The sequence below is a fragment of the Mastacembelus armatus genome, chromosome 16 (assembly GCF_900324485.2).
Source record: "Mastacembelus armatus chromosome 16, fMasArm1.2, whole genome shotgun sequence".
Taxonomy (NCBI): domain Eukaryota; kingdom Metazoa; phylum Chordata; class Actinopteri; order Synbranchiformes; family Mastacembelidae; genus Mastacembelus; species Mastacembelus armatus.
In genome coordinates this window covers 25,086,263-25,104,858 of record NC_046648.1, presented here as the reverse complement: position 1 = coordinate 25,104,858, position 18,596 = coordinate 25,086,263, and the positions used below count along the sequence as shown (strand labels likewise).

The 18,596-nt window shown below is 47.3% G+C and overlaps 2 protein-coding genes across 5 annotated transcripts in view; one reads left to right on the top strand and one right to left on the bottom strand.

Annotated features, from left to right (window-relative positions):
• Positions 1 to 2,866: 2,866 nt before the first annotated feature.
• pik3r4 (phosphoinositide-3-kinase, regulatory subunit 4) lies at positions 2,867 to 14,707 on the top strand. Of its 2 annotated transcripts, XM_026316960.1 has the most exons (22): positions 2,867 to 3,134; positions 3,626 to 4,360; positions 4,538 to 4,671; positions 4,865 to 5,075; positions 5,162 to 5,557; positions 5,714 to 5,848; positions 5,925 to 6,146; positions 6,258 to 6,431; positions 6,570 to 6,715; positions 6,819 to 7,022; positions 8,196 to 8,397; positions 8,965 to 8,985; positions 10,232 to 10,323; positions 10,450 to 10,672; positions 10,767 to 10,932; positions 11,117 to 11,281; positions 11,398 to 11,609; positions 11,886 to 12,017; positions 12,124 to 12,224; positions 12,531 to 12,619; positions 13,273 to 13,393; positions 13,721 to 14,707. In XM_026316960.1, the coding sequence occupies exons 2-22, from the start codon at positions 3,643 to 3,645 to the stop codon at positions 13,889 to 13,891; spliced, it is 4,035 nt and encodes a 1,344-aa protein (XP_026172745.1). In that variant the 5' UTR covers positions 2,867 to 3,134; positions 3,626 to 3,642; the 3' UTR covers positions 13,892 to 14,707. The 2 variants fall into 2 exon arrangements, with proteins under 2 accessions (XP_026172745.1, XP_026172746.1); XM_026316961.1 differs by lacking the exon at positions 8,965 to 8,985.
• Positions 14,708 to 15,089: 382 nt separating this feature from the next.
• LOC113136287 (collagen alpha-6(VI) chain-like) overlaps positions 15,090 to 18,596 on the bottom strand; it is a 41,190-nt gene continuing 37,683 nt past the window's right edge. For 2 of the 3 annotated variants that reach the window (XM_026316956.1, XM_026316958.2), the window contains 5 exons: positions 18,494 to 18,563; positions 17,964 to 18,133; positions 17,306 to 17,476; positions 16,767 to 16,814; positions 15,090 to 16,559 (listed from right to left, as the gene is read on the bottom strand). In XM_026316956.1, coding sequence (XP_026172741.1) covers positions 16,384 to 16,559; positions 16,767 to 16,814; positions 17,306 to 17,476; positions 17,964 to 18,133; positions 18,494 to 18,563 — 635 coding nt within the window. In that variant the 3' untranslated portion in view covers positions 15,090 to 16,383. The remainder of the gene's footprint in view (positions 16,560 to 16,766; positions 16,815 to 17,305; positions 17,477 to 17,963; positions 18,134 to 18,493; positions 18,564 to 18,596) is intronic. The other variant, XM_026316957.1, reaches the window with a different exon arrangement.

Genomic DNA, 18,596 nt, shown 5'->3' with positions numbered 1-18,596 from the left:
AGCAACGTCCTCACAAAACACACAAAACGGCCACAAAGGAATACAAACTGATTACAAAGAGGTGTAAAATTAAAAACAGACGCAAGTGACTCTGAACAGACACAAAACACGTAAAAACAAAACATGCAAAATGACCGAAAAGTTCAGAGGATTCAAAGGAGTTTATTGTCATCCCAGTCAGTATTTGCATTCAGGAATAGAAGGAAACTGGTTGCTGAGGTCCCGGTAAAAAGCACCCGCAGTAATAATAATAATAAAGAAAACACAAAATAAGAAGATTTAAAATAATAGGTACTATATAAATAAGAAATTAGTATAAAGTCCTATATACAAGACTAGACAAATCTAGGACCCATATTGGACCAGAGAGAACAGACCAGTAGCTTCGTTATTGTGCAAATGTCTCATGTAAACAGGAATGTAAACAGGTTCGTGTAAACAGGTTCGTGCAAGCAGCGCAATGCTTATGTAAACATGTAAAAAGTGACGCAAAACATCTGCTAAGACAAACAAAACTACTACAAAAAGACAAACTGAGCCAAACGACCACAGACACAGAGACACTACATTACTACAAAGGAACTATTACTATAACTGGTTATAAAAACACGACAGAAAGACAAAAAACAATGAAAGCTCAACACTCAACATGACAAATAACAGAACCGACTGGTCTTGTTGTCAGGACTAAAGTCTGGCTTTTACATGTCTGTGTCTAGAGATTAGTTATCTCCGTGTTTTCCACATTCTTTGAATATTTGCAGTTTCACAGAGCGTGTGTTTATTGATATTATAACCCAGAGCAATATTTAAAGTTATAATTTATTAATATGTTGCCAGGACTTTAAATATTAGCTTATACACCTTTTTACCTTTTTTGTTTTTACGAGTCGAAAAACGACATTTCTGAGCTTTCATGAGAAAGTCAAACTGTCTAACTTCCTGTTACGTCTCGGGACGCTTAACGGAGCGTCATGACGCTGGTGGCTCCAAAGTTCCGTTTGCTCTAAACGAAGATCGTACGTAATTGAGATCACTCACTCAGTTTCTCTTTGTAAAAACCAGGCCAAGATTAATATTTCATTAAAAAAAGGTTTAGGTTTAGGGGTCCGTGACTCTTATATTTATCAGTTACTTTCTATCAAATGTGATCATCATACTTAAATTCAATGTAAAATTAATACAATGTTAATAGATTTTAGTATAATTTTTAGAATGCCTTTCAAAATTGTTGTTTTGCATCTACTAAATGTTTTTCTAAAATGTGTGTTTTTATCTGGCTTTGCTCTTTGGCTTCAGCTTTGCTTCCATTTCAGTTTTGCTTTAACATAAATATATTAAAAATGTCTTTTTTCGCTGATGATGCTGCAGATTTGAAGTGTCACATCATTTGAAGCTGTCTAATTAAAATAGACTGAGAGATGCAGAGTCAGAGAAGGACTGTAGTCCAAAAACAAAATATCAGTAGTGTTCAAACTGAAAGCTACAACCCCTGTCATTATTTCTCCACACATTTTTCATAATTTAATCTTATACACAGCAAACTTGGATTATCAAAGGAAATAACTGTCAGATGTGTTGATGAGGGTTTTTACTGTTTTCAGCCTTATAGTTTCTGTTTTGATGGAAAAATTCAACCTTATTTAGATTTGTCTTTATTATTATACTGCTGGGTAGCTGATGTTAACTACCTTATATACTTCTAATTTGAAGTACTTTATATACCGCTGGGTAGCTGACGTTAACTACCTTATATACTTCTAATTTGAAGTACTTTATATACCGCTGGGTAGCTGACGTTAACTACCTTATATACTTCTAATTTGAAGTACTTTATATACCGCTGGGTAGCTGACGTTAACTACCTTATATACTTCTAATTTGAAGTACTTTATATACCGCTGGGTAGCTGACGTTAACTACTTTATATACTTCTAATTTGAAGTACTTTATATACCGCTGGGTAGGTGACGTTAACTACCTTATATACTTCTAATTTGAAGTACTTTCCATACTGCTGGGTAGCTGAAGTTAACTACCTTATATACTTCTAATTTGAAGTACTTTATATACCGCTGGGTAGCTGACGTTAACTACCTTATATACTTCTAATTTGAAGTACTTTATATACCGCTGGGTAGCTGATGTTAACTACCTTATATACTTCTAATTTGAAGTACTTTATATACCGCTGGGTAGCTGACGTTAACTACCTTATATACTTCTAATTTGAAGTACTTTATATACCGCTGGGTAGCTGACGTTAACTACCTTATATACTTCTAATTTGAAGTACTTTCCATACTGCTGGGTAGCTGAAGTTAACTACCTTATATACTTCTAATTTGAAGTACTTTATATACTGCTGGGTAGCTGACGTTCACTAACTTATATACTTCTAATTTGAAGTACTTTATATACTGCTGGGTAGCTGATGTTAACTACCTTATATACTTCTAATTTGAAGTACTTTATATACCGCTGGGTAGCTGACGTTAACTACCTTATATACTTCTAATTTGAAGTACTTTATATACCGCTGGGTATCTGACGTTAACTACCTTATATACTTCTAATTTGAAGTACTTTATATACCGCTGGGTATCTTGTGAATTTCCCCCCAGGGATCAATAAAGTTTAATGATCAGTCTGTATTTTGTTGGATCCATCTGATTCTGAAAAGAAACTAAAGTTATCAGATAAATGTAGAGCAGGAAAAAGTCCAAGGATGAGGTAGGACAACATGGAAATACTCAGGTAAAGTACTAGTACCTCAGAACTAGACTTGAACTAGAGTGCCTCATCACCCTTATAGACGATCTTTGCACCACCACCAGCAGGAGGCGCTGTCTCCTGAGCTGTTTCCGCTCCGACCTGGATCCATAACAACAGCTGGACTCAGCTAATCGGTTAGCTTTAGCTTTAGCTACGTGTTTCTGCCGTTAGTTTTGTTTACGTCGTTATTCACGGTTACCGCCGGTTCCCCGAGGCCCGCAGAGGATGACGTGCGGCCGGTGGTTGTAGCCAACAGACCGAGGAACCACATGAAAACGGTTCGTGTGTGAAGTCGGTCATCGTTAGCAGCCGTTCAACCGGAGCGACGGTGACTGGTCGTTATCCTGCTGAGAACACGGGTAACGTCACGTTTATAAAGTCTGTCCGGTGGTTTGACATTTTAACGGAAAGGGCTCATTTTAGGCAGCTAACGAGAGTTAGCTTACATTGTTTGTAGCATGTAGTCATGTGACTGCGTTAACTCAGGTGGACTCATCTGTTTTATCCAGATGTTAGTCACATCCAGATGTTGGGCAGCAGTAAATACACAGTGTCGTGAGAAACAAACATTAAATGTTGTGTTAATACTCTTGAGAGAAGACAGGCTAATAGTGAGTCAGATGCATGATGGGTAAGGACAAGAGAAGAAGAGGCCAGAGTCAGCAGGTTTTTCAGAACCAGGAGTGACCTTTAACACCGTCAGGGACCTTTTGATTCAGGACTTTGACTCAGACCAGGTCCAGCTCAGCTTAACAGCCCAGTTTAAGACTTGGGTCCCAGTCCTGAAGTGAATGGTTGAGAGTCATTTTCTTTTTGGTGCTTCGAGCTCAAACTGGTCTTTTGTCCACAGATGTGTGTTGAGGTGTGATGGGGAACCAGCTTGCGGGGATCGCCCCCTCTCAGATCCTCTCCGTGGACAGTTACTTCTCAGACATCCTCGACCATGAGTACGACAAGAGTCTGGGCAGCACTCGCTTCTTCAAGGTGGCCCGGGCCAAACACCGTGAGGGGCTGGTGGTGGTCAAAGTCTTTGCCATCCAGGACCCCTCGCTGCCTCTGACCACTTACAAGCAGGAGCTGGAGGAACTGAAGATCCGGCTGCATTCCTGCCAGAACTGCCTACCCTTCCAGAAAACCTCCCAGACGGAGAAAGCCGCCATCTTGTTCCGCCAATATGTCCGTGACAACCTGTACGACCGCATCAGCACCAGGCCCTTCCTCAACAACGTGGAGAAGCGCTGGTTGGCCTTCCAGATCCTCAACGCCGTGGACCAGGCGCACAAAGCCGGCGTCCGCCACGGAGACATCAAGACGGAGAACGTGATGGTGACCAGCTGGAACTGGGTGCTGCTCACTGACTTCGCCAGCTTCAAACCCACGTACCTGCCGGAGGACAACCCCGCCGACTTCAACTACTTCTTCGACACGTCCAGACGGAGGACGTGCTACATCGCACCCGAGAGGTTTGTGGATGGAAGCATGTTTACCACAGAGAGCGACCAGAACACGCCACTGGTGGACCTGACGAACAACAACCAGAGGAGCAGGGGGGAGCTCAAACAGGCCATGGACATCTTCTCCGCAGGTAGACGTGCACATAACCACAGCTGTACTCATGATCCTCAGACAGACGCCACGTTTTACTGCTGAACACAACGTGAACCTGCTCCACAGATGCAATAAAACCCTCTGGCAGGTCGCTGGTAGTCACGATGTTGTATTTTAGAGTCTGTCTGTCTTTGACTGTGTCTCTGTGCTTCAGGCTGTGTGATAGCGGAGCTGTTCACTGAGGGCGTCCCGCTCTTCGATCTGTCCCAGCTGCTGGCGTATCGTAAGGGACACTTTCAGACAGAGCAGGTCCTCATGAAGATTGAGGACCGGAGCATCCGGGACCTGGTAATGCTTCCTGGGGGTTATAGGTTTTCGCAGTATCTTGGTATAAATGGACTGTAAATGCCGACTCTGTCATTGTCTCGCGTCTGGGGTCACGGCTCATCAGCAGAAGTTACGTGTTAAACTAATACTCACATATCTCCTGCTGTGAGCAGCGTGGCTGTGCTGGGGCTGTAACGTGGGCTGTCTCTGTCAGGTTGCTCAGATGGTGCAGCGGGAGCCAGAGAAGCGTCTGACAGCGGAGGAGTATCTGAAGCAGCAGAGAGGGAAAGCCTTCCCCGACATCTTCTACACCTTCCTGCAGCCGTACATGGCCCAGTTTGCCAAAGAGACCTTCCAGTCTGCTGATGAGCGAGTGCTGGTCATCCGCAAAGACCTCGACAACATCCTGCACAACCTGCGAGGAGGTGAGCGAAAGGCTACCTGAGATCCTGCAGATAGTTACACGGTGACAACCCTTCCTGTTTTCATAACAAAGCTGTTTCCTGTCCAGGCTCCTCCTCCTCCTCTTCATCCCAGGACAGCAGTGAGAGCGTGCTGAGCTCCCGGGAGGAGCAGGGCCTGATCGTCCTGGTGTCCGTCATCACCTCCTGCCTGCAGACGCTGCACTCCTGTGACTCTAAGCTGGCGGCCTTGGAGCTCATCCTCCACCTGGCTCCGCGGCTCAGCGTCGACATCCTGCTGGACCGCATCACGCCCTACCTGCTGCACTTCTGCAACGACTCAGTGCCTCGTGTGCGCGCTCAGGCCGTGCGCACTCTGACCAAAGTGCTGGCGCTGGTGAAGGAGGTGCCGAGGAACGACGTCAACATCTACCCGGAGTACATTCTGCCGGGCATCGCCCACCTGGCCCAGGACGACGCCACCATCGTCAGGCTGGCGTACGCAGGTCAGTGACTGAAAGACGCTGAAAATAACAGATTCAAAGCCATTTCCATTTAGAGGCAATAAGCATAAATCAAGTGGAAGGCACCTGTCATCAGGGTCTCTGTGTCCAGAGCTCAGAGCTGATTGAACTGGAACAGGTTGTCTGTGTTTTGTTCAGAGAACATAGCCCACCTGGCTGAGAGCGCACTGCGTTTCCTGGAGCTGGTTCAGGAGAACAACTTGAACATGGAGCAGGACCTGAACGGAGAGGACGCAGAGGAAACACTTCACCCCAACGAAAACTACGACTCAGGTACAGAAAGTTGCGCATGCTGGTCGAGCTGGTTTCGGAAGTGTCTGTGTGTAAACTCGTCGTGTGTAATGTTCAGAGCTGCAGGCGCTGCATGAGATGGTGCAGCAGAAGGTGGTGACGCTGCTGAGCGACTCGGAGAACATCGTCAAACAGTCCCTGATGGAGAACGGCATCACGCGTCTCTGCGTCTTCTTCGGTCGACAGAAGGCCAATGACGTCCTGCTGTCCCACATGATCACGTTCCTCAACGACAAGAACGACTGGCACCTGCGAGGAGCGTTCTTCGACAGCATCGTGGGTACGAACAGCCGCTTCCTGTGACTCGTCCTCTGGTTTCCTGAAGGATGAGACAGTTACAGTAACTAAAGCTTGTCATGTTGGTGAATGTCTCCGTGTCCCTGTGTTGAAGGTGTGGCGGCGTACGTGGGCTGGCAGAGCTCCTCCATCCTGAAGCCTCTCCTGCAGCAGGGCCTGAGTGACACTGAGGAGTTTGTCATCGTTAAAGCTCTGAATTCTCTGACCTGCATGTGTCACCTGGGCCTGCTGCAGAAACCTCACATCTATGAGTTCGTCAGTGATATCGGTAAGATCAGTCCGTGAGTCTAGTCCTCCACAGATAGACAGCACCTCACTTAGCTGGAACTAGACACACACACACAGTGCTGCTTGTATGAAAGTATGTTTTCACACCAACCGATTTGTCCTTTCCTTCTTGCCGTAGCTCCGTTCCTGTGTCACCCCAACCTGTGGATCCGGTACGGGGCGGTGGGCTTCATCACGGTTGTTGCACAGCACCTCAACGTGGCCGACGTCTACTGCAAACTGATGCCCCACCTCAACCCCTTCATCACTCAGCCCATCATCCAGGTGAGTCCACACTTCATCGTGTCCGACCTTCATCGTCATCAAACCTGGATCCTTTCACACCCTCCTCGTCCTCACCCTCGACTCTCCGTCCCTCTGTCCTCAGATCGATAAGGAGCTGGTCCTGCTGAGTGTTCTGAAGGAGCCGGTGAGCCGCTCCATCTTCGACTACGCTCTGCGCTCCAAAGACATCGCCAGCCTCTTCAGACACCTGCTGCTGCGCCAGAAGAAGAGAGCGGGATCGATCCCAGAATGCCCCACCCCCGAGGACCCGGCCATCGCTCAGCTCCTCAAGAAGCTGCTGTCACAGGTCAGTTACATTACATCTAATTCTAAAAAAGGTGGTAAGTGTTTAGACCTCTGGGCTGCAGGGACGTCACAGAGTGAACAAACTGGAGTCCGTCTTGCCAACCTGTTGTTAGACGTCCACGTGGACTCACAGGTTTGGTTCCATATGAAGTGGTGGCTGGGGGGCAGAGGCAGGATGGGTGGGGGTGACTGCTGGTGCAGTTCTCATGAATCCTGTTTGTGACCACAGCTCAGAGCTGTGACCCGCAGGCGGCTCCTCTGAGGTTTCATCCACATTAACATGTAGTGACACAGACGTGCAGGCACAGGGACACATGAACTTTGATCCTCCTATAAATAAATAAAAAATACATCACCACAGTCATTCTCCTCACATGTCTCCACAACCAGACTGGAGTCCACCTGGGACAGCCCGATCTGATCGGACAGAGTTTACAAAGACACACACCTGTGTGTATAAGGTCCCTCAGTTCACACTGCAGGTCAGGACAGAAACCAGGACCTGAAGTCCAGGAACTCTCTGTAGACTCTGTGATCAGGCTGTGCTGAGACCTAGATGAGGACTAGGGGATAAAACCAGGTCTAAAGCTCTGAGTGTTCCCAGGAGCACAGTGGCCTCAGTCACAGTGGAATCGGCAGGACTCTTCCTGGAGTCGAACATCTGGACAAACTGAGGAAAGTTCTCATAAGATGCAAACTATGATTCATGATTCATTAACGCAGACTTGAAAGTGTCAGCTGAATGCTGATCTCCCACTGGAGACAGAGCATTAACAAGAAAACTGTGTGTTCTGAGGAAAAACCACTTTTCTTTGGAACATTATGCAGCCACAGCTTTCACACAGCAGGACTTTGTTTCTGAGGTTCACACAGAGATCTGCTTACACTCAGCTTACACATGACCACTTAGACACACATGGGGTTTTTCTGCAGAGAAGTCAAACATGGAATCAGATCAGTTCCCAGTGACCCCGGTGATCGGCCCTTTGATGCTTTGACTTGGTTTCGCTTCTGTTGTTTTGCTCTGACAGATGTTGAACTTGGAACCCCCTGTGTCCCTGTGCACTGCTCAAATGTCGACTCAGATTTCTGTGCCACCACTAATCCGTCACCTAGTTAGCAGTCTCCTCTGGCAGGGTCCTGACCTCTGTGTCCTCTCTCCCCGGTCGTTCAGGGGATGACGGAGGCAGAGGAGGACAAGCTGCTGGCGCTCAAAGACTTTATGCTGAAGTCCAACAAGGCCAAGGCCAACATGGGTGAGCAGAGCCACATGGGAGAGGCGGTCCAGACCGGCGTCATCGACCTGGCCACGCTCGGCATCACCGGTCGCCAAGTGGACCTGGTCAAACCTAAAACAGAGACAGAGGACAAAAGAGGTAACCGGCAGCGTTTACACACTCACAGTGAGACCCTGTGTTCAGGTCAGACCATCATCATCAACCGACTGACTCGTTCTAGAAAAGAGATTCAGTTTTTAACTTTTTTAATTTAATAAAAACTGTGGGTTATGGAGTGTGAACTGACAAGTCCCAGTTTGATCCATTTCAGCTGAACTCTGCATCTAACTCTGTAGACTCAGGACCCGGTAAAAGGCAGAGATCAGTCTGGATCTCAGACACAAACACAGAACCTGTGGATCCAGAATGTTCAGACCTGCAGGGCTGCAGTTTTCACATGATTTGCACTGGTCGGTCGAGTCTGGGCTGTCAGCTCTTCCTCACATCTGCACCTGTAAGAAGTTAGTCAGGGAGAACGTTAATCCGTGTTGTACTTCACTTATATCATAGTGAGTATTTCTGCGCTCAAACATTAGCTGTCGTTGTGTTGAATGAAGGAATCGATAACGTCACTTCTTTCAAAGACGTGCAGCTATGATGTTAGAAATCTGAAGGTTGGCATTTGTTAGTTAAAACATTCAAATGTTGTTTTTCTTTATTTCACAGAGCCCCTCACTGCAGCATCTGGTACACTGTGATTGGGTGATTGGAAATGATTTGCACTGTTGTTGTGAAATTAACAATCGGCCCGAGGTCCCATGAAACTAAAACCGTGTCGCAACATCAGAATCCGATGCTCTCGACAAATGCGTTTCTGTGTTCCCTGATGTTTATCTCACACTAATTGTCCTTCCTAAAAACGCAGATGTGGACACATTCTGGGTCGAGCCGGTCGTCTCAGACCTGCAGGACCCTGTTTTTAAGCTCATGGTTCAGGAGTCAGTTTGTCAGAAGGTTTCCTGGGATCTTTAATGTCTAACATGCTCCCAAATGGTTCTGGTGTCAGTGCTAACAGCTGCTTCCTCCCAGTGTGGAGCTGTTGGATGATCCCACATTAAAATCCACACAAACTGACTTTGAACTCAGATACAATCTTTTGTTCCTTCCTCTTCTTTTTATTATTTGTTCTTCATCTTCTCTGCTTCTCTGTTCACTGTCCCTTTTCATCGTCTCAGTGTTTGGACCCAGATGAAAAGGAAAGAGAAGATGCAAATATGACTCCAACTGCACTTTGCATGGACACAGACATGATGGTCTGATGTTTTCTCAGGTGTTCATGGCCCAAAATGTACGACAGAGCAAACGTCACCGTCTCCAGTCAGTTCAGTCTAATCTCAGAAAGCATCAGTGCAGAACCTTTGACTCACAGCTGTGTGTGACCCAAACTAACTCTGCTCCAGATGTGTCTCTACAGCTCACTAGCAGTAATGACTCCCATCAAACGAGCCTGGAGGAATGTCCCCTCTCTAATCTCCGCAGTAATCACCATGCCTCTGTGATGTCCACATACCTGACAGCCTCGACTACACCCTGCAGAAATCTGCATCTGATAAGAGTCTGTTGAGTCCTGAAATTATATTTTTGTTAAAAATGGGTGTAAAAATATAAATTCATGTTTTACTCTGATGTCAGTCCAAAAATCTGATTTCACTTTATTCTAAATTAAAGGTCTCGTCTGTGTTGTATTTGGAAATAAGCAATAATATGGATGTGGATTTCTGTGGTTAAGATCTGGCGCTCTCGTCCAGATAAAGTTTTCGCAGTGTGATTCTAAATCTAACCAGATGTGGAAAAGTGTAGCGCCTGTGTCATGTTTTTAAGAAGCATTTTGCCAGAGGTTTATCAGAACTGACCAAGTATGTTGGACATACTGTGGCGTGAGAACAGTCCAGGGTCCTGTTGAGATGAACCCTTTGTGCTGTTGTTCCTGCAGCGAGGAAGCACACAAAGCAGGACTCCACCATGAACGAGGAGTGGAAGAGCATGTTCGGATCCCAGGAGCCGGCCTCCGCTCAGCCCAGCACGGTAACGTTTGTTTACCCAGAGGTCACTTCACAGCTAAATGTGTGAAGCAGGTTATTACTCACATGTTCCAAGAGTTTCAGCACCATGAAGGATGACTAGTGATAATAACATGCGCCCTGATTGCAGGCGGCCGACGGGCCCGTGAGTCAGATCAGGAAGAGCTCCGTGACCCCGGCGGTGCCCGTGTTGCAGTCGGTGGCGAGTGGCCCCGCATACCAACGGCGCATCAACACCTGCAAGGCGGAGCTGCAGCAGCTGGTGCAGCAGAAGAGGGAGCAGTGCAGCGCAGAGCGCATGGCCAAACAGATGATGGAGAGCGCAGAGTGGGAGAGTCGACCTCCGCCGCCTGGTACCAGACCACGCCCGACACCTGATCCTCACGGTAACAGTACTGGACTTCCTTTGTCTCAGGTCTCTTACAGAGTCCTAAATGTGTGTTTCAGGGTGGCACCCTAAGGGTCTGCTGGTTGCCCACCTCCACGAACACAAAGCTGCTGTGAACCGGATCAGAGTCTCAGACGAACACTCCATCTTTGCCACCGCGTCTAACGACGGCACCGTCAAAGTCTGGGACAGTCAGAAGATGGAGGGCAAGACCACAACTACCAGGTGAGTCCTAAAAACCACAAATGAGACCACAGCCAGGGGGATCAGCAGAACTGTTACTGAGAAACCAAACCAAGCAGGCAGAGTTTTACCACTGAGTCCAGCTTCAGAGCGGAGCCTTAGACACTTTTCAGTGGTGACAAGTTTACGTTCTATGCTCTGAGGTGACTGCTGTCTGTTCCCGCAGGTCGGTGTTGACTTACTCTCGTATCGGTGGTCACGTGAAGACACTGACCTTCTGTCAGGGGTCACATTACTTAGCTGTGGCCTCAGACAACGGATCCATCCAGCTGCTGGCAGTCGAAGCGAATAAACCACCAAAATCTCCCAAAGTTCAGCCCTTCCAGACCAGGTACCCAGAACTCCCCAACAGCTCACCACAGGACCATCAGAACTGATTTTTAGAGGAACACTGTTGTCGTAGACAGAGGAGGGTAAAGGTTGTGTTGTTGTGTCTTGTTCTCTCAGGTCTCTGGACCTGCAGGAGGACGGCTGTGCGGTCGACATCCACCATTTTAACTCGGGTCCTCAGTCGGTGCTGGCGTACGCCACCGTTAACGGCTCGCTGGTTGGGTGGGACCTTCGCTCCAACTCCAATGCCTGGACCCTTCGCCACGACCTTCGCCTGGGACTGATCACTTCCTTCACCGTCGATATGCACCAGTGCTGGCTCTGTCTCGGTCAGTGCGCAAATACATCAGCTGTGAGCTTTGGTCACATTTGAGTTTCCAAAGCTAGCGTTAGCTGACAAAGGAGTAAATGTGTCAGTCCAGTAGACGCTCTGGTTCCTGCTAATGTGACCCAAAGCTCTAACGTTACCCAAAGCTCCACTTCCTCCCAAATCCACATCAGATCCATTCAGTCCAAAGGTCCAATCAGGACCATGCTAGGTGGCTAATGCTACCAGACTGGCTACCTGCAGGTATCATTAACAGGCCTACCTCGTGTTTCCACAGGTACGAGCAGTGGTACCATGGCCTGTTGGGACATGCGGTTCCAGCTCCCCATCTCAAACCACTCCCATCCTGCTCGAGCACGAATCAGACGACTGCTGATGCATCCTCTCTACCAGTCATCTGTCATCGCAGGTCAGTTATGTTTACAACATTTCACTTTAGGAAACCTGTAAAGAAGCAGAGTGAGCATACCTGGACTGCTGACTGTGTGTGTGTGTGTGTGTGTGTGTGTGTTTAGCTGTCCAGGGGAATAACGAAGTGTCGATGTGGGACATGGAGACTGGAGATCGTAAATTCACCCTGTGGGCGAGCTCTGCACCTCCACTCTCTGAGATGCAGGTTGGTGTGTGTGGCTCAATGAAGCTGTAATGATGCTGTGCTGAGATAATTATAGACTAACCCACAGAACATGAAGTCCTTCAGATTCGCTCTACCTTGACAAGCTGTTGTTCTGCAGTATTTTAAGTTTCAGTCATTGTTATTGATACCTGACACTGCAGGTCTACATAGCACCATTCACCTTGAACCTTGAGAGGAGCAGAGCAGTGAAAATTCACAGGGACGTTTGTCCTCTCAGAGAGAAGCTATCTAAGCTAAACTTAAAGTAAGTGTGTGTGTGTGTGTGTGTGTGTGTGTGTTTTGCAGCCGTCTCCTCACAGCGTTCACGGGATCTACTGTAGTCCTGCTGATGGGAACCCCCTGCTGCTGACAGCCGGCTCTGACATGAGGATCAGGTACTGGAGAACCAGAGAAACCTACAACAACAGGAACCGTCCACCCAGGCTCAGTTTAACAACTAAACAGAATCCAGTCAGCAGCCAACACGTTGTGTTGAATGTTCTGTAATCAGTTCTTTAAAATTCTTACCACAGGTTCATCAATAACAGTTATTTTAGTTCGTAACAGCTTATTTTCATAAACCTTTTAAATGGGTAGTAGAATATAGACCACACCAATCACACAAATACTTGAAGACATTTGCCTGCCATGAACCCTGGTCTCAAAGGAACCAGCTGGTGTGTATGCAGCATGATGTACAAACTACACAGTGAGATACTGTGTGATGTGCAGCGTCTGTTCTGCATGTGACAAACTAATCAAACATTCCAGCTGCTCATTTTAACCAATACTGGTTAAATAAACAGAAACAGAATGGAGCAGGAAGACAGTCCAGCACCATGAAGGGGCAGAGACTCTGCAGCTTCCCACAACCCTGTGACATCTGCAGCTCAGACGAGCCAGATGTGAAGAAAAACATGACAGGGAGAGATAAAGGCTTAAAACACTGAGCTTCAAAAGCAGCAGATTTGATAAGACGAACCACAAACGCTCCAACACATGTTTGTGGAATGAAAGTAATAATGTTTGAGCTGCTCTGTGTTTCCAGGTTCTGGGACTTGGCGTATCCGGAGAGATCGTACATTGTGGCGGGAGGAGCCAACGACTCGCTGCACTGCCCGTCCGTCCTCTACAGCAGGAAGATCATCGAAGGCACAGAAGTGGTACAGGTGGGTGTGCACGAACAACAGCGGTGATCCGGTGCACAGGCGCTGTCTGTTAGCGTAGCTGTGCAGCTTCACATCATAGACACATGGGCCATGCTTCTGACGACTGTGGGATCAGGGCAACCTTCCCCTTGTAGCTCCACCGCTGATGAGACTAAAGAACAGACAGCACCTCAGGGCGGTTGTCCTGGGTGAATCTCAGACTTAGCACACCTGGATTGGCCAGTTTGTCCTGTTCTCCCCGATATGAAGCTGTAACTGGGAAAGTGTTGATGTCGTACCCTGTTAGAAACAAACAAAAACAAACACCCTGCTGTGTCTGATCCACAGGAGATCCACAGCAAACAGAAGAGCGGTGTGGTAGAGGACTCACCTCGCCGCGGCCCGGAATCCCTCCCTGTGGGACACCATGACATCATCACTGACATCGGCACTTTCCAGACCACACAGGGCTTCATCGTCACCTCGTCCAGAGACGGCATCGTCAAGGTCTGGAAGTGAAGACAAGGGAACAGCACCCCAACAGTACACACACACACACACACACACACATACACACACATACACACACATACACAGTGCAGTGTGAAAATCTGAGCACAGCCTGATGTTTATTCAGTTCCTGTCTTACATTACTAATCCGTGCAGTCAGAATACAAAACGTGACGTACGATGAAGAACCAGGACGTGTCTCAGCTCAGTATCAGAACCAAACCTGATTTAGTCCGACTGCTCAGTAACGAGGCTGTGGAGGGGAAAGTCATCTGATCATTGATTTCTAATTTGACAGCACAAATAACTAAACTGGGAAAGTCTGTCAGCTGGTTCCCGTAGATTGACTGTGTTTGTGTTTGAGCTGCTCCAAAGTAAACTCTGAGAGGAGGAGGATGCTGCAGCGGGGGACTGGGCCTAAATCTGCTCTCTGTTGGACGCCAGTGTGAATTACAGCTACAAGACATTTACATATTTCAAACCCATTCTGTGTTTTTCTGACAGACCCACTGATTAAAAATTCTATAAACTATATATGATCATCATGTATTGAAGAACACGATCATGTCGTTATACACGGAGACAATGAAAGAACCAGCTGTCTCTTCCCCCTGACAACTGATCAAAAAATAATTATTGCACACACGACTGCAGTTTCTTCCTCTGTCTCTAGTGCTAGTCTGTACATATTAATCTGAGTGATCTAAAGTTTTTGATTTGATTTGTATAAAATGATAAATTGTGTTACCAACTGCAGATAAAGCAAATGTCAATGTTTGTCCGTCATCTAAATAAACTCTGCTCTTCGACCAGCAGCCAAACTCAGTTCTGCTGTATGTGAACTATCTGTGTTTCCTCAGGGAAACATTGCAGTGAGTCTTACAGTCCATCCATCATCTGTACTACTTATCCTGTGTGTGGGAGTGGGAGAGTGGTGGGGGGCTGGCGCCAATCCCAGCATGCAATGGGTGAGAGGTGGAGACCCCCCGGGACTATTTCCTGTGCCACCCTCACTTCATACCATTTGATATATAACTAAGTGTTAACATCCCAGACAGATGTTCAACATCTGTGCAGTCACTAAATAAATTGGTCAACAGATGAAACAGCATTAGCATGTCCTCCAGCAGAGGTCTGTCAGCCTGGGCGTTAGAAAGCATTACATGCACTGGTCATAAATAAACACCATCCAGGCCAAACTCCAGGATTTTGTGTCATTTTTTTATTGTTTTTTACATGAAGCACCATTGGTCAGTTAGACAAACCACAGACAGAGACCATCCACATCCAGACTGTGGGACAGACATGTTTCAGGGCTTTTAGGGGCTCAGGCTGGTCTGTGGCCGCTGCAGGCACATGTTCATATCTGTGGTGTGAACCAGAGACTGGAGAGACGGGATGACCTCCACACGAACCACAGCGTCAATGCAACAGCAGCAGCTCAGTCCAGTAAAACTAGCACTACGGTAAAAGTCTTACATTTAGCATTTTATTGGCTCCGCAGCAGTCCGTCAGACTTTAAACAGCACCACCTCTGCAGACTCTCCTCATCTTTCCCAGTCAGCTTTCTAAGAATGAGTTTGGATAGTCAATCTTCAGGGGGTCACCGCTCAGCAAAGAGTCTTGAGTCTCGGTTGTGAATTCTCAAATCAAGTCCATTGTCAGCAGATCAGTGGCTGGACCACAGCTCTGCAGCAGTCTGGGACCAGTGAGGCTGTGGTTACACTGCATGCATCACATGTCCCTGAGTTTGAATGAGTCTGGTTTGTCTAAAGCCTGTCTAGTGTTGTCGGACTGATGGTATCTGAGAAAAGCGAAAACATCTTCCTGGCTGAGTAGGACCTGAGCATTTCTGTTCCTGTGGTGGGGCTTTGCTTATATCTTCTTAGTGGAGCAGTTTGCTCTATATTTGCTAAATGGTCGTAAAAGGTTAAGCGACGGATTAATGAGCGTCTCACTTCTTAAAACCTTCAGGTCTGAGTTCTGACTTCTGGGCTGGGAAATAAACCAAATGCATTTACATAACCACAGTTTAATGTCAACTCTTTCAATTCCTTCAAACATGAATTTTAGGTCTCAACAAGCCCCCCCTTCTTCATACAAATAGCATTTGATCTTAAAGAAACAAGAAACCAGAGGAACCTGAAGAAGCTCATGAACATCTGAGCAGGGTCAGTCAGAGGTTCAGGTTTGGTGACAGTTTGTAAAAAGGAACAGTACAGATAAAAAGTGCTCTGAAGGACATAAAACCTGCACGTTTATAAAAATAAAGCACTGCAAAACCCTTCAGCCAGCAGCTGTGGATCTGTGGGACAGTTTCACGTTTCCCTGAAGGCGGGTTAGCTGAAACTAGTTTAACTGGCCCAGAACTGACTCAGCTCTGAGTAAAGACTAAGTTATTCATCAAGATGCTTTGGTCGTTTTTCTTGAAGGTGTGTGTTTTCTGGTGTTTTCCTAAGTGTTTGGGGTATTTTCCTCCAACCGATCCAGTGACGTCGTCCTCATCGACTCCTAGTCAGACAGAGGTTCTCACACTCCTCCTGCGTCTTGAAACGGTTTGCGTTGCCCCCGCAGCCGCCATACCAGAAGCGAGAACATTCGTTCTGCTCAGTGTCGAAGAACCACATCATGGTGTACTCCTGGCAGCTGCCTGGGTCCTGGCTGAGGAAGCACGAGTCTGGATAGAGAGAGAGGCAGATTATTGTAATGGCTCCGACACAGGGGTTCCTGATAGACCGACTGCGGGCGGGCGGGCGGGGGGGGGGGTTCTTCTATCTTATGTGCATTTTCCAAACCAACCAGACAGCAGTGGTTCTGAACTATTCCAAATCTTTCTGCATTTCATTCTGAACGTGTTTGGACAATACACTGGTTCTGCTTTTACCTTTGGAGACGAAGGGTTTCAGCTGCAGCTCAGGCAGGATGTCCGGATCTGTCAGAGACGACACAGTCACCCACAGGTCACAGGCATTTCAACACATCACACAGGTGCAGCTCTACTCGACCTTTGTTCTGTGAACCCTGTGCTGCCTGGGGTTCAGTTTCTGAGGTCACAACCAGGAAGGAGACACTCAGAAACTGACTCCAGGTGTCAGGGAATGAACGAGCTCATGTCAGAGTCCTGCACCAGGTTCAGGTAAGTTATTAGATATAACTAAACAAAAAACAGAAATGACAATGAAGGGATCGTTTTTGCTTCAGTGTATTTTACAAAATGGGGGGGTGGGGGGTCAATATCAAGTCTACAGGGTTGTATTGATGGACTGATGCTTCTGGACAAACTGGGGATTACCCCCTGACAACTGGAGTTCATTTTGTGCCTTCCAAGGCCCCTGATACTGAGCTGAAGACAACATGAGAGAGTTAAAACAGGTTAGTCCGTCCACAGAGGCTGGCGGTTGGGTTTGTGCAGTCAGGACTTACTATGGCGGGCACATGTCCGGAAACATTCAAATTCCGTGTTAAAGCGGTTGGCGTTGCCGCCGCAGCCGCCAAACCAGAAGGGGGTGCATGCACCGATGTGTTTGTCAAAGAACCAGACTTGGACATAGTCCTTGCACTGGATACCAGAATCAGCATCCAGCTGACAGCGGGCTGAAAGCAGAACACACACATTTACTACAAACTCTGAACAGTCCCCAGGGCAGCGGCTGTTATCCTGTCCCTGCTGGACCTGAACATGAGTTCATTGTTAATGTGAGAGGCCGTGGGGGGGTGCGATAAAAACCGCTGCCCCAGGAGAAAACATGCAGACACAAGAATCATTCCAGACAAGATGTATCACAGAACAGCAGGTTTAGTCACAGCGTGCAGTACGAGACACACAGCTTTAATAAAAATACATCTGGAGACACGAACATGCAACAGCTTCACTGTTCCACAGGAACATCAACACGCTGAAAACTGCAGGTTCTGTTGTTCTGTGTGTGTCAACAGTCATCAAAAGACGAGTGGCTGCAGGAATCTTTATTTATCAGGACTGAACCTACACCCAGCTCTGACTGTGTGTGTGTGCGTGTGTGTGTGTGTGTGTGTGTGTGTGTGTGCGTGTGTGTGCGTGTGTGTGTGTGCGTGTGTGTACCGTCGTGATGAGATCTTGAGATGAATCTCTGGTTATCTCCTCGGCTCAGAGAGTCGATGTCCAGCTGGCTGGTCTGACTCTGTCCTCCAGTCTGCTCCTGAAAGCCCAGGTCCTCCACCCCCGTCTGCTTCTCCAACCCCGTCTGCTGCTCCACCCCCGTCTGCCCCTGACTGGACACAGCAGCCAGAGGACACAGTCTCAGAACCTTTCAGTCCTGCTGCAGTGTTTCTGCTCAGAGCCAGCAGCGTCTAGATCTACTCGCTGATTGAACTGATGCTGTAATTCTGTAGGGCTGCAACTAACAATTACTGTCCTTCTTTAGTCCCTTTGTCCATAAACTGTTGGAACAAGGTGCCAAAGGTTTGTCACAGTTCCTGGAGGTTTTCAAGACCCCAAAGTGTCATGTTGAAATTAGTTCAAGAAAAAACCCCAAAACCGTAATGATTAGCAAATGAGATGCCTGTTTGTTTCCTGAGACACTGTGTGTGTGTGTGTGTGTGTGTGTGTGTGTGTGTGTGTGAGTGACTTACCCTGAGCTTTGTCCACTCAGCTGGTCACACGCCTGTTTCAGGGACGGAGGAGGATACGTGTTCATTCCCCCTGAAAGAACAGACACATTCATCAGTGCTGGAC

Excerpts from the sequence above, each read along its gene's own strand:
- pik3r4 (XM_026316960.1), top strand. The coding sequence starts at position 3,643 with ATGGGGAACCAGCTTGCGGGGATCGCCCCCTCTCAGATCCTCTCCGTG. Across the intron at positions 12,225-12,530 it reads CTCCACTCTCTGAGATGCAG|CCGTCTCCTCACAGCGTTCA; the intron begins GTTGGTGTGTGT and ends TGTGTTTTGCAG. Across the intron at positions 13,394-13,720 it reads AAGGCACAGAAGTGGTACAG|GAGATCCACAGCAAACAGAA; the intron begins GTGGGTGTGCAC and ends TCTGATCCACAG.